Raw genomic sequence first — 15,307 nt, forward strand, 5'->3', positions numbered from 1 at the left:
GTTAAAATCTCTAAAATGGCAAAGGTGGAAAAGCAAATTTAAACAACATCAACAGGTTATATTAAGTGCTTCTTAGGTGTTCAGATGAACTAATTTAACCCCCATTGATAAAAGAATCTCTTACTAGATGAACAATGCAACACAGAATAGACTTAAATAAGACACACATAAAATGTCTCTCAGTCTAGTTCCCCTCCACATCTTAGACTCTCTTTCATATGCACACACACATTCACTCTCAGCCATACATAGTTGTCTACACACATCTCGGAATTTAAAACACCACTACTATTTTTAATTTAGATAAATTAACTGCATTAAAATACTGACATTGTGAAAATATCTATGTATGTCCTGCACCCTGTAGAGGGCATCGTGTGTGTGTGTGTGTGTGTGTGTGTGTGTGTGTGTGTGTGTGTGTGTGTGCGTGTGTGTGTGTGTGTGTGAATTTCTAAAAAAGATGAAAGAAAGAAAACACCAAGTCCTCTGAAGGCCACAATCACAGCTTTCCATTCTCCTCGCTGCTTTCCTTCTCTGCAATGGCTTCTAGGCTGCGCTTGCTCTTGGCCTCGGCATTACTGGGGGCTTTGCTCAGTCCACAGGACAAGCAGGCCAGCTGAATCTGCTTCATATTTTCTATGGCTTCATTCTTGGCATTCTTCAGCAGATCTCCCTGTCCCTACAAACGGGGGGGGGGGGGGGAGGAGAGAAAAAAAACACACCAGAGAGTTATGTGCCAAACATATTCGGGAAGAGCTCACCCTAAGTCAGATATTTTGCTCAGTGAGGAAGTTATCCCAGACCTGAGAGGTCCTTTTCTGAAGGTAGCTCAGGAAGCTTTGCTCATAGAAGCAAGGAACCTTCCCTCTTAAATTTAAGAATTTTAGCCTTTGTCTTCAGTCAATAGCCCTGCTGTTGCCAGTAGTTCCTTGAGACTCCAGTTATTGGTAGCCCCCTCAGGGAACCCTCTTTGAATATCCTCAGGACATTCAGTCACTTTTACCATGTAGGCCCAAGACTTTATACCCTGTTTAAGTATTACCTGGGAACATTTCATTAAAATTTCCTTAAGCACTAAGAGCAAACTACTGTAACAGTCTGTTGTAACCCAAGAGAGCTAGAGAGATCATACAAGGTTATGGAGTTTGTCTTGCATGCAACTGACCCCTGCTAGATCCCTGTACTACAAATGTTTCCCCACTTCCAGGCATAACCTCTGAGTGCAGACCCAGGAATAGCCCCGAGCAGTTTAAGGTGTTTCTTTCCCCAAGTCCCCTCCCCTTCAAAAAAAAATCCAAAGAAAGAATAGCAACAAAAGGACAAAGCCGTATGAATAGAATACAAATCTGAAAGTGTTGACAAAATTATCATCTATTACGTATATTACATTCTGTTAATATAACATTAATTGGGACAGAAACAGTACTAGGTGATTATACATGGAGAATTTGAATGAATTCAAATGAATCTAGTATTTCTGGCTAACCTAATAGTGCTGGGGAACAATATTATTATAGACTCTCCAGACCACAGCAGCAAGATCAGTTTTACATCCGACTTATTTTCTCACAAAAGTAAAATATCTAGAATTGTTTTACATTCTCAGAATAAACCTATAGGAAATAAATTATTTTGGTATGATTTAGCAGCCCACTTGCAATTTTATTTTTAATGATATCTTTATTTAAACACTGATTACAAACATGATTGTAGTTGGGTTTCAGTGATAAAAAGAACGCTACCTTTCACCAGTGCAACATTCCCACCACCAATGTCCCCTCTCTCCCTTCTCCCACACCCCCTTGCAATTTTAGCACTTGTGAAACCATGAACCAGATAGCCTCATGTTTTTAAAAATATATTTTTTAAATTAAAAATATGACACTTGTCCATTCTATATAATGTAAAAATATCTAAATACTTTTTATATAAAATCTTTATTTAAGCACCATTATCACAAATATAATTATAGTTAGGTTTCAGTCTTAAACATAACACCCCCCTTCACCAGTGCAACATTCCCACCACCAATGCCTCCCCCCTCCTTCCCAGCCCCTACCTGTATTTGAGACAGGCATTTTACGTATCTCACTCATTAGACAGTCATGATATTTGTTACTGTAGTTATTTCCCTAACTGCACTCACTACTCTTCTAAATACTTATAACAATCTTTAATCATATAGTAATTCAAGTAGAACTTGCCTAATTTTTTTAAAGTGAACATAACCTGCATTTAATTAAGTCAAGTAGAATGGAATTTTAGATAAAGAATTGGAGACTGCATAGCATAAATTTCTCAAGAAGCTCAGTCTGATGAGGTTATAGAACTGGATTAAGGTCCCCAGGGGTTAATAAACTGGGACTAACTTTAACTACCTCTGTCTGGATTAAGTGCTTTATTCTATATATCACATTTATTGCTTAGTTTAAAAATAAAAACTAAATACTGCAGACTTTCAGACAGAGAAGCAATTCTAAGACAAATTAGTCACTGAGCACTGAAAGATGAATTCTCCTCTATTCTGAGCTAAAAAATTCAATTCTTCAGTAAGAATGTTCATGGTAATACAGATTGTTAATATTCTGGTAGGAAAAAGAAAATATCACTTAGCACAGGCACTCTTTCTATGTACTTTCATTTAATTAGTTCAACATAGCTCTGAGACAGGAACTTTTAAAATTCTCATTTTCCAGTGAATGGCAGAGAGGCTCAAAGTTATTTTCCTTAACCAATTAACTCTTCTCTGCTATAGTCTCCTAGTCCAATAGCAGCTAAGTGATAGACTCAGAGTTTAAGTTAAATTTAGTCATTGTCTCAGAGCATCTCTTCAAGGCCAATCATGTGCTCTCTGCAAGAACATTAAGGCCTCTTATTCATTGTTCTCCATGTAAACAACTCAGATGAAAGGCAACTCATCATCCATGTGACACAAACTGACGGAATTTAGAGATGAGATCTAGACAGGAGGAAATGGTGTGCCAAGAACACGCTGGCAGGGACCAAAGTCAGTGTGTCTTAGTTTAGTTTTTTATAACTACCAGCTTTGTTTGGGACCATTTCTTTTCTTTCTTGTAAAAATGATGAAAATATCCCTCTGCTTTCCTCACAATTCTGAAAACAAAAGAAAGTATGTTGAAAAGCTGTTTGTTTTCAGATTTAAAGAATCCCAAGTGAGTGGTGTTATAAGATGACTTGATAAGTAGTTAACATAGTCTATACTATATATAATAAACTATTTTATAAAAATTAAGTTCTTTTGTATATTTTAATATAAACATTAACTTATTTACAGTTATAGAATGTAGTTCCTATTCTTTTTTGTAAATGGAAAGATTCCTCCTTTTTTTTGTTTTTGGGTCACATCTGGAAGTGCTCAAGGGTTAAGACTGGCTCTACGCTCAGAAATCGTCCCCAGCAGGCTCAGGGACCATATGGGATGCTGGGATTCGAACCACCGTCCTTCTGCATGCAAAGCAAATGCCTTACCGCTGTGCTATCTCTCCGGCCCCAAGATTCCTTATTTTAAAAAAATTATGAAGATTATTTCACACTCATTTTCAGATTATCACTATTTAGTGCTTCATATTCTTTTAGTTTTGAAATTTTCATCCAAAACGTTAAAAGCTTCACAAAAGCAAGATTGGCATCTTCCCTGCAAGAAAAGAGTGAAACAGGCAGAAACATCAAGCTTGATACTGCTAAGGCATAATGGTCTCACATCTCCTTTCCTATAACAGTTTACGAAATGCATCTGATTAATCTGATTAATCAGTCCTAATGTTATCTCATTCATTCTGAGAGGTGGAAGCCACGCCCACATGCTAGTCCATGCCAGTTCTGGTAAATAAATCAGTATCCAGATAACAATGGCTAATTGGAGAAAACAGTGCCAGTGAGCAAGAAGACAAATACATCATCTCCTGATGACCAGGTGACTGTTCCTGGCTGTATTCCACAGTCAGGGAAAAAATAGAAAAAAATATTAATAAGCAAAGATGAAAGAGTAGGAAATGGCCTGAAAATATTTATGCAATTTTTTCTACCTTTTTAAAGCTAGAATTATGATTATCTTCCTGCTCTGTGGTTCAAAGATTTACTCCTTGAATCCTCTTGATTAAGGAATAAGAAGCAGGAAAGACTTATAGCAAAATAATAGGGTGAAGTTTATCAACATATATCCTGACATTCTTGCTAATTGTGACTTTTACCTGAATTAAAGGAAATAATTTCTCTTAACCAATTAGCTCTTCTCTGCCACATGCCCCTCTCAAGCTCCCATAAATAAGCTTATTTACATTAAATCTCATCCCTCAAAACATCTCTGACTTGTGCATTATTTCCCACAACATGTATTAGATATTCATTATGGGCTAAGCCATTTCAAGGTATTGGTGTATAGCACATACTTAAAGTATTGGGTTTTTTTTTAAATAATATTACTATAAATTTTCTTCAAACTGGTGTTCATAGAAGAAGGGAAAGGAGAAAAGCTTAGAAGAATTTATTTTGCTTGGTAGGATATAAGTTGAAAACCTCATGGACACTAAAATCTGGTGTTACTATGACATAAGATGCCAAACTAGTGTGTACATTTTGACCACTGAACACTCAACTTAAAAATCATGTCAAATTACTTTAAAGACTCAACATACTACTAATCCCAGGTGGATTTATTGATGGTTCTTGAAAGGTTTTAGAAAAATATGAGGATTTCCAAGTAGAGCAGCAGACACATGAATGCTTATAGGACAAGAGAACTATAAAAAATCTTTAAAGGCAAAACCCAAGTCAGCCTCCAGTTATGTTTTTCAAATGTTAGGGTCTATTCAAATTTGACCACATTTTAGCAAAGAATATTGGAAAAAATGGGAAAACATAGGAGATAACAGCAGAAATCTGGAATCTAAAAATTAGGTATGATTAAATGGTTCTTCTGAAAAAAAAAAGACATCAAACATCTTCAAAGGTTTAAACTGCATTTCATTTCAATTAAAATATATTATTTAGAAATCAAGAAATAGCAGCTGCCATTTGGATTGTAAATCAAACTGCTGAACAATACCATCAGAATTTTGATTACCACTAATCCATTTATTGCCAATCATAAAATATGATCATAATACTAAATCAAAGGAAGCATTTAGAAAATTTAATCTACTCAGTATAAATCTGCTTAAACACATTCTCTTAGTATATTATAGCTATAACAGAGGCTAGTGTGATAAATGTCATTCATCTATCTTTTTACATCTTTATGAACTATCAAACCCATTTAGAATTTTGATTATCTAGGATCTTAAGAAAGGAAATTCCAGAGTTAGGGGGTGGTTCAAAGGGCAGGACACATGATTTGCAAACAAGAATTCCATATTCAATCACTACTGGCATGCCCCCCCCCCAAAAAATAGATTCAAGATATACAGTTTCCCCACACTTTTTGAAAATAAAATTAATTGGCTCTGTCATCTATCCTCATAAGGCACAAAAAAAAAAATCTGTGGCTTCTTCATACTTTTTTCCCCCATGAACTCCATTTTCCCTTGTACCACTAGTGCATAAACATCAGGCGAAAATCCTAACAAGTGTCTTGTCTCCATTGAGAGAATTGCGTGGGTTGTCTGAGTACACCACAAATATTTAAAGTAGTTAATAGAAACTCTGGGAATGAAGGGACCCTCACAGACACACAACTGCTCGTGTAAACAAATTTGACTCTGTAGCAAGGCAGTTTTCTATGGGTAGTTGTACACATACTCACACATACACATGTGCACACACAGAATAGAAGACTGATTTTATATGAGTGCTTACATTCACAGGCAGAATCACCCCAAAATACTGAAACTCAAGCAGGCTGCAGACATCACGGTTTACTTGTTCCATATACTCTTCCCATTTTCCTAATTCTAAAGCCATGCTATGGGGGAAATCTCTGTATTATTTTAAAAAGTAATTTTTTCTATAATAACATAGAAATAATTACAAGGCTTTTCATTTGAGAAAGTAAATCAGCATATTCCAACTATGTGGAACATGAGATGTATTTTTCTTGGTGTGACATTTCTGGAATATTGGTGAAATGATGCAAAGATGAAAACCTATACCCAAGTAGGCAATATTTTCAAAGTAGTAACAAAATTTAAGAGGAATAAGGGTGTAGCCATAATAATTAAGTGCAAAATACTGTCACTGCACAAAATAGAAGTTTCTATTGGTTTCTAATAGTAAGTTATCAACACTCAGATTTACTATTTTTCAGGAAGATGACAACCAAATATTTTAGCCACCTGGACCTCACAACTTAAGAAATTGAATTTGACTTCAATTTAATTATTTCCAGCGATAAAAATTCGCTAGAGTAAACTCATATTAAGAGTATTTACATAGAACTTTTTATGTTATTCCTAAAAGAAAACTTAAAACAAAGGAGCACTGCTTTTCAAATCTTTAGTACATGATTTAACACATTAAAATTTTACATGATTTTAATGTACAGGAATAGAAATGGTGTTCACTTGAATGTTCAATAAAATTATAACCTATTGTAATTTTCTATAAAGTTTAGCTTTCTTAAACTATCATAGATTCATTTTATTGTATTTTAGTACTGATTCATTTAGCATAAGTAATCTAATGTTTCTGAACACTCTGAAAACAGCACATAGATAAATCTTTTTAATACCAGAAAAATCTAGTCCTCAAGGAAAAATTAATTTATGAAGTGTAGAAGATATTTTAATGATATTTTTTTTCTTTTGGAGGTCATTCAAACAGTGCCAAGAATCTAGGAACTCCTCCCACGGTGGCTAGTTCAGCAATGCAGGCCTGATAAGTCAGTGGTAAGGCACCATGATGTACGGCTCTTGCTTCCTATGGGGTAATGGGACACTGGGTGCTCAGTATCCACCAGTGCTTAGGGGTCCAGAAACTGTTGGGGACCAAACTCAGTGTCTGGTGTATACACAGCATATACTTCACATCTTTGAGCTCAAATCCTGACAACTGGAAGTTATGTTAAGGATCATTTAATAGGCTATGGAGTAAACATGTGCCTTGCAAAGAGTCAACCTCAGTTTGATCTCCAACACTGTATATGTTTCCTTGAGCACTTCCAGGAGTGATCTCTGAGCACAGAACCAGGAGTAAGCCATATTATCACTGTGTCTGCCCCAAAACCCCTTCAAAGTATATTTTATTTGAAAAGGTGGCACAACATTGAAAAATAAAGCAGAATGGAATATTTAATAAAGAAAACCATAATAATGCTAAAATATTAATTAATATTTTTACTGAAGTACTTCAATTTGAATTTTGGAGAGTGATTCAGGCAGAACTTAAAGTTTTGCAGGGGCCAGAGGGTTAGCACAGTGGTTAGGATGTTTGCCTTGCACATGCCTGACCTGGGTTTGATCCCTGGTATCCTATATGGACTCCCAACCCCTGCCAGGAGTAACTTCTAAGAGCAGAGCAAGGAGTAAACCCTGAAGGCCCCTGGTGTGGCTCAAGAATATAAAGAATATTTGGCGATTCTTGATTATACTGTACAATGTAATATATCCTGTACTCTGGCTGCTTCCACTAAATGTCAGCAGCCTTCTGATTATAACCATAATTTCCCTAAACATCTTTTATGGATAATATTGTTTCTACTGAGAAACACTAAACCAGCTAGAAACAATGATGAGCATTTGCCCTCAGACAATTTAAGATTCTTTTTTGGGGGTCATACCCAGACAGTAGTGATCATGTGTTACCACTGGCTCTGTTCTCAGAAATTACTTTTGGCAGTCTCAAAGGACCATATGGTATGCCTGAGCTTGAACTCTGGTTCATGCAAGGCAAACACTTTACCCTCCATGCTATCAATGTTCCAGCTCCTGAAAACTTAGATTCTTTAAAGATATGGGTGCTAATAAATGAAACACACACACACACACATACACACACACACACACACACACACAGTTCTAAATAGCTTTCTCTGTGTTAGAAGTATATGATGCCAGGAGAGCACAAGTGAATAGTCTCAAACTATACATCATTGGCAAGATAACAGCTAAGCTATTTAAATGATTGCATCTTCACTTCTTTTTTCAGCATCTTACAATCAGTAAAATATGATATAAAAGTATTTTAAAGTTTTATTTGAGACCTGGACTTACTTTTACTCTTACAGATACTTATATAGGTAGTACTAGGAAGGATTCTAAAAGCTACTATTTCTAGAATAAGGAACTACGCAAATTGCCTAGTGTATCTCAATTTTCTTTACACTTTCACTACTTAATTTCACTGTGCTTTCTTGGCATGTATACATATATAGAAGTTCATGTACTGAGACACTGAAAATGGAATATACTTGAATAATGTGCCATTTAGTGATAATGGAACTTCATTCTAAAATTTTAGTATTTTTTTTCAATTTTGAGAATTGGAAGAAGAGATAATGATTTCTTGACTTGAAAGATAAAAGAAATGAACTCAGCAAGCTCATCAACTCTCTAACCAAAGCTTAATGCTGTCTAATTCCTCAGGGTCACACTGGAAGTAAGTATGAAGGGGAAAAAAAGACTAACAATGATTTGCCCCTAAGTACCTAGATGCTTTTTCTTCACTGTAGCAATTTTGTATATATATGCATATTTATTATATACATCATGATGCTCTTTATTATACATTTCCTCCAAAAGACTTTAGATATATAAAACAAAAATAATTAAAGTCTATATGTTTTTAAAGGGAAAATTTCTTTGCTATTGCTGTTTTGGGGCCACACTTAGCAATGCTCAGAACTTCTTCCTGACTATGTGCTCAGAGATCACTCCTGGCAGTATTCAGGGGTGCCAGGATTAAACCTGGGTCATGCATCCTACTCTCTAGCCCCAAAAAAGAGAAAGTAAACTTATGTGAGAACTTCCTGAATGTCTCAGTGTAAATAGTATCTTTTTTTAGATGATACTTTTACATCAAAAATTTCCCTTTTTTCTCAGCATTGAATTTGGAAGAATTTAATTATTTTAATTCTAGTCCCAAATTTCATACAACTGAAATTCAAGATCATAGTAGAAGATTCGTGAACGGGGGAAGAGCAAAGAGTGATCAGTTTTCATTTTAAAGATGTCATCACAAAAACTTGAATCATAGTAGATCCAAAAGGAGGATGGTAAAAGAACCAAATTCATTACCAGCATGTAACAAACTCTATTCATGTTATCAGGTGTCAGGTAGCTGGGAAATTTATTCTCCTTAAAGCATCTATGAGTGTGCCTGGAGAAATAAGTACTCTGGATAAGGTGCTTGTTTTGCATTCAGCTAAACTGGGTTTAATCCCAGCTCTACATATGATCCCCCAAATTTAGCAGTGAGTGATCCTTGAGCACAAAGTCAGGAGTAAGCCCTGAGTACTGCTTGTTATAATCCCCCCAAAAAAGTATCAATAAAATAAAATAAACAATATATTCAGGCGCCCCTAAATGCCTTCCACATCAGATGACTGTCCAAGAGGATAGTACACAGAAGCTCAGGAGTTGAACCAGAACTCTAAGGAGCAATTAAAGAATACAATAAATTCTAGGGATTCTGGTTTCATGTACAAATGTGGACTAAAGTTCAGAATTGCTATTATACTAATGATTTTTTGGTGTCCTTCCTGTTATGCTGCTGGGGAAAAATTCATGATGACACTAGTGTTCCCCTTTCTATAAGGTCATTCAATAACTCCATTTTCTCATCCATGACACGGTCAGCTCAATTATATCCATCTGGTGAAATTAAGAGAGACTATACAGGCAAAAAAATATTAAATAAGCACAGCCAGAGAGGTAGAATAGATGTTAAGGCACATGCAGCAGAGCACAATTCAAACTCTGACACCACAGGAGTGACCTTGGCTCAGCATCATTGGGTATATTTAAAAAACAACAGCAGCAGCAACAGCACCAACACACATTTTTAAGTACCAATGTAGAGCTTTCTTTATGGATTTTATCAGGAAAATAGTTGCTTTATAAAACCGAACTCGTGAATTATGGGTTAGAAGATACCAGGGAATTTTTGTCATCAAAAAGTGTCATCAAAATTTCCCACAGCAAATCATCGTGGAAAGAAGTTAACATCTCTTGAATCCTGTTGTTTAAAGTATTGCCTGAGGGCCAAAGAGTTAGTACAGGCGTAAAAAAAAAAGTGCCTTTCATGTGGCCAATGCCTGTCCAATCGCAAAAAACTCATATAGGGCTCCCCAAACACTGCTAGGAATGACATCTAACCAGAGCTAATAGTAAGTCCTGAGCACATCTATCCCGACCCCTGACAAATACCAGGCAATGCTGGTTTTAGCATGATGAATTCAAATGATTTTTAGTTATTATTATATTTTCAAAATAAATTGAAAGAGTTTAACAAAGCACCAATTTACTAACATTATTGACAATGTTAGAGGGCCCTCCTCTACAGGGCCTAAAAAATGTGAAGAAACAAAACACATGGTGTGTGTGTGTGTGTGTGTGTGTGTGTGTGTGTGTGTGTGTGTGTGTGTGTGTGTGTGTGTGTGTTTGAGGATTCATCTAGTAGCACTCAGGTGTTACTCCTGACTCTTCTCAGAAATCACTCCTGCAAGGTTTTGGGGACCAGATAGGATGCTGGGGATCAAAATTGGATCTGATGAATACTAGGTGAATGCTTTATCTGCTGTGCTTTAGCCCCAACAAACCCCATTTTAAAATTTTCTTTTAAAGCCAGAGAAGTGGCAAAAATAAACTATCACTGAGAATAAAATTCAGAGTTGTCCCTTTCTTAGTTCCATTAAAGACAACCTAATACTCGAAGGAGCAACAATTGTATTGAAGTGTGTGGCACCTTTCCTCCAGGATGTCTAGAATGTTCTTTTATTTAACCTGCCAAAGCTTATTTTCTGATTTGTGATTTCGAGTTTACAACATTGTTCATTGTCAAATACTGAAGCTACTGCTTGTGACTGTGAAAAAAAATTTTTTTAACAGCTGTTTCATTTAAACCATATGAGAAAGCAAAAATGAACAGAAATCATATGTCACCAAAAGAAATGAATGATCAACATTATCTTCGGTGACAGACTCGTTATATTACTGAAGATCCCATAAGATGGGCTCCTGGGAGGGTGCTCTGTTGAAGAAGCCATCTGTCTGCTTTGGGCAAATGACTGCAAGCCTAATCCACTTACAGAAAATGTCAACAAAATTGCTTCAACCCCGGGAAACTGAATAATAGAAAACCCTGAGCTAAACTTAAAAAAAACAAAAAACAAAAAAACAAAACCATGGTTTAACTGCAGAAAGCCTTATGAATCTAGGTTTGTATGATGATACAAGTATCCTGAGAATTCTGCAGTCATTTTGACAAAAGAACCATTCAATAAAACTATAAGAAGTCACTGCTGGTTAATCCTCCTGATGCCTGCTCTTTCCTTCATTTTATTGGGATCAAATGCCTCGATATCAAGAGATATAATAGGGAAAGACAAAAGATTAATATTAACCTTTAGCGAGTTGACAGAGATAATTAATTTTGAATTTCATGAAAACAGTCAAATAATTCAAGACATCAGCAAACACACACACACACACACACACACACACAAAACAAATATGGTTCAAAGTTCCAATATTTCAAGTTAACTTTCTTGGATAATACATGATCATGAAATTTGAATTTATGCAATTGTCATAAATGCCAAAAGTCAAACACAAAAGTTTTCTTTTACAGAAACCTCTAAATATATTTGCTCTTCTATATACATATTATAAAGATCATATGCAGTTTTAAATATGTAGCTTGCTACAAGCCCCAAAGCAGACAAAGCCTAGATAGCTGCTAATATGAGGAGGATACTTTGTATATACATTCTGAGAGCTGAAGAGAGAGCTAATGGGCTGAATGCACACTTGACATACAGGAAGACTGAATTCGAGCTCCACAGCTCATAGACCTCCAAGTACCATGAGCAGAGAACGGGAAGCAGCCCAGGGCCTCCAACATGTCCCCCCAAATTAAAAATAAATGTTAATGATAATAAAATTTTAAATAAATAAAATACATTATAATATTTTCTTTTTATATATATATATTTTATTTAAACACCTTGATTACATACATGATTGTATTTGGGTTTCAGTCATGTAAAGATCACCACCCATCACCAGTGCAACATTCCCATCACCAATGTCCCAAATCTCCCTCCTCCCCACCCAACCCCCGCCTGTACTCTAGACAGGCTTTCTATTTCCCTCATACATTTTCATTGTTAGGGTAATTCACAATGTAGTTATTTCTCTAACTAATCTCATCCCTGTTTGTGGTGAGCTTCATGAGGTGAGCTGTAACTTCCAGTTTTTTTCTCTTTTGTGTCTGAAAATTATTATTGCAAGAACGTCTTTCATTTTTTCTTAAAACCCATAGATGAGTGAGACCATTCTGCGTCTCTCTCTCTCTCTCTCTCTCTCTCTCTCTCTCTCTCTCTCTCTCTCTCTCTCTGACTTATTTCACTCAGCATAATAGATTCCATGTACATCCATGTATAGGAGAATTTCATGACTTCATCTCTCCTGACAGCTGCATAATATTCCATTGTGTATATGTACCACAGTTTCTTTAGCCATTCATCTGTTGAAGGGTATCTTGGTTGTTTCCAGAGTCTTGCTATGGTAAATAGTGCTGCAATGAATATAGGTGTAAGGAAGGAATTTTTGTATTGTATTTTTGTGTTCCTAGGGTATATTCCTAGGAGTGGTATAGGAATATACCTATATATGGATCATATGGAAGCTTGATTTCCAGTTTTTGGAGGAATCTTCATATTGCTTTCCATAAAGCTTGAACTAGACGACATTCCCACCATCAGTGAATAAGAGTTCCTTTCTCTCCACATCCCTGCCAACACTGCTTATTCTCATTCTTTGTGATGTGTGCCAGTCTCTGTGGTGTGAGGTGGTATCTCATCGTTGTTTTGATTTGCATCTCCCTGATGATTAGTGATGTGGAACATTTTTTCATTTGTCTTTTGGCCATTTGTATTTCTTCTTTGTCAAAGTGTCTGTCCATTTCTTCTCCCCATTTTTTGATGGGATTAGATGTTTTTTTTCTTGTAAAGTTTTGTCAGTGCCTTGTATATTTTGGAGATTAGCCCTTTATCTGATGGGCATTGGGTGAATAGTTTCTCCCAATCAGTGGGTGGCTCTTGTATCTTGGGCGCTATTTCCTTTTAGGTGCAGAAGCTTCTCAGCTTAATATATTTCCATCTGTTAATCTCTGCTTTCACTTGCTTGGAGAGTGCAGTTTCCTCTTTCAAGATGCCTATAGTTAAAATGTCCTGGAGTGTTTTGCCTATGTGTTGTTCTATATATCTTATGGTTTCGGGTCTAAAGACTCTACCAAAAAGCTTCTAGAAACAATAAACTCATATAGCAATGTAGCAGGTTTCAAAATTAACACACAAAAATCAATGGTCTTTCTAAACACCAATAATAATAGGGAAGAAACGGATATTAAGAAAACAACCCCATTCACAATAGTGCCACACAAACTCAAATATCTTGGAATCAACTTGACTAAAATGTGAAGGACCTATACAAAGAAAACTATAAAACTCTGCTCCAAGAAATAAGAGAGGACACATGAAAATGGAAACACATACCCTGCTCATGGATTGGCAGGATTAACATCATCAAAATGGCAATACCCCCCAAAACACTGTACAGATTAAATGTGATCCCTCTAAAGATACCCATGACATTCTTCAAAGAAGTGGATCAGGCACTTTTGAAATTCATTTGAAACAATAAATACCCTAGAATAGCTAAAGCACTCATTGGGAAAAAGCAAATGGGAGGAATTACTTTCCCCAACTTTAAATTTTACTACAAAGCAATAGTTACACATTTCAGAGCTGAAAATGTGTTCTTTAAGAAACAATAATTATCAAAACAGCATGGTATTGGAATAAAGACAGGCCCACAGATCAGTGGAATAGGCTTGAATACTCAGAGAATGTTCCCCAGACATACAATCACCTAATTTTTGATAAAGGAGCAAGAAATCCTAAATGAAGCAAAGAAAGCCTCTTCAACAAGTGGTGTTGGCACAACTGGCTAGCCACTTGCAAAAAATTGAACTTAGACCCCCAGTTAACATCATGTATGAAGGTAAAATCCAAATGGATTAAAGACCTCGATATCAGACCCAAAACTATAATATTTTCTTACTAAGGATTCCCATTAAGAAATTATTGGTTGTATCAGGGAAGACCATACTGCTACCCTGGCACCGACTTACTTCAAAGAAGGTTCTTAGGACACCCTGATGACTTGGTAACAGCAATAAACTGCTTTTAGGGCTGGATTCTCTGCATCGCCACCTAATGGTAAGATGAAATCAAAAGACACTCCATGCCACCCTGACTTCGACATAGGAACTGTACAGAAACCAGGATCTCTAACTACAGAAACCTGACAGCAGCAACTGTGATGGTGAAGGGCTTTTATTTGGACCACAGAGAATGGCTCTAGAGTTGGACTACCTGGTATGCCTAAAATCTGGAGCTGGTCTTATGCCAGAAAACTTCATGGGAAAGGATTCCCTAGTTTTTAGGCCAAAGGTTTTTACCTTTCTATTTCTCCCATACTTTGCTGTGCCTTTGCAAACAACAACTGCCACACACACACACACACACAACACACACACACACACAAACACACCTATTTGAATTGTATTTTATATCTCCTATCATCATAAAAAGAGCTTACTAAACCATTTGCTATTGCAATAATGACTTTATTGGAGATAAAATAATTTTTACAAATATACTTGATAATGAACTTTTTCATCTTTCTTTTTTCCATTTTATTATTTTTAGTTTTTTCTATTTTCTTTCTATTTTCCATTGCGCTTTATGTCATGTTGAAACAAATGTATTATAATCAGTTATATCAACTATGTGGTACATTTTCTTTAAGTAAATAAAAATAATAAAGTGAAAAAAATTTAAAAAAAGAAATTATTTATTGCAGTGCTTAAAATATTGGTGACATGATCAGTCCTAAAACTCAACCTGTGTTAAGGTCAGTCAGTCTATACCTTTAAGAACAAATAATAGTGAAAGCAACCAGAATGAACCAGTCACCAAAAGGCTTCAGTGAATGAACCACCTCCAGAGTGCTACAGATTTTAATGCAGCACTAGTAGACTTCTAGTCCTGAGTTTCACAACACTGCGACGTCATTGGAAATCTCCTTTATGTGTGTCCTTGAGTCCAGTGACAAAGAAACTACCTCTG

The 15,307-nt window shown here is 36.0% G+C and overlaps 1 protein-coding gene across 1 annotated transcript in view; it reads right to left on the bottom strand.

The window, feature by feature from the left end:
* Nucleotides 1-397: 397 nt before the first annotated feature.
* PLCL1 (phospholipase C like 1 (inactive)) overlaps nt 398-15,307 on the bottom strand; it is a 345,138-nt gene continuing 330,228 nt past the window's right edge. Inside the window, exon 6 of the mRNA XM_049773184.1 lies at nt 398-679. Coding sequence (XP_049629141.1) covers nt 500-679 — 180 coding nt within the window. The 3' untranslated portion in view covers nt 398-499. The remainder of the gene's footprint in view (nt 680-15,307) is intronic.

This window comes from Suncus etruscus, chromosome 5, assembly GCF_024139225.1.
Source record: "Suncus etruscus isolate mSunEtr1 chromosome 5, mSunEtr1.pri.cur, whole genome shotgun sequence".
NCBI lineage: Eukaryota > Metazoa > Chordata > Mammalia > Eulipotyphla > Soricidae > Suncus > Suncus etruscus.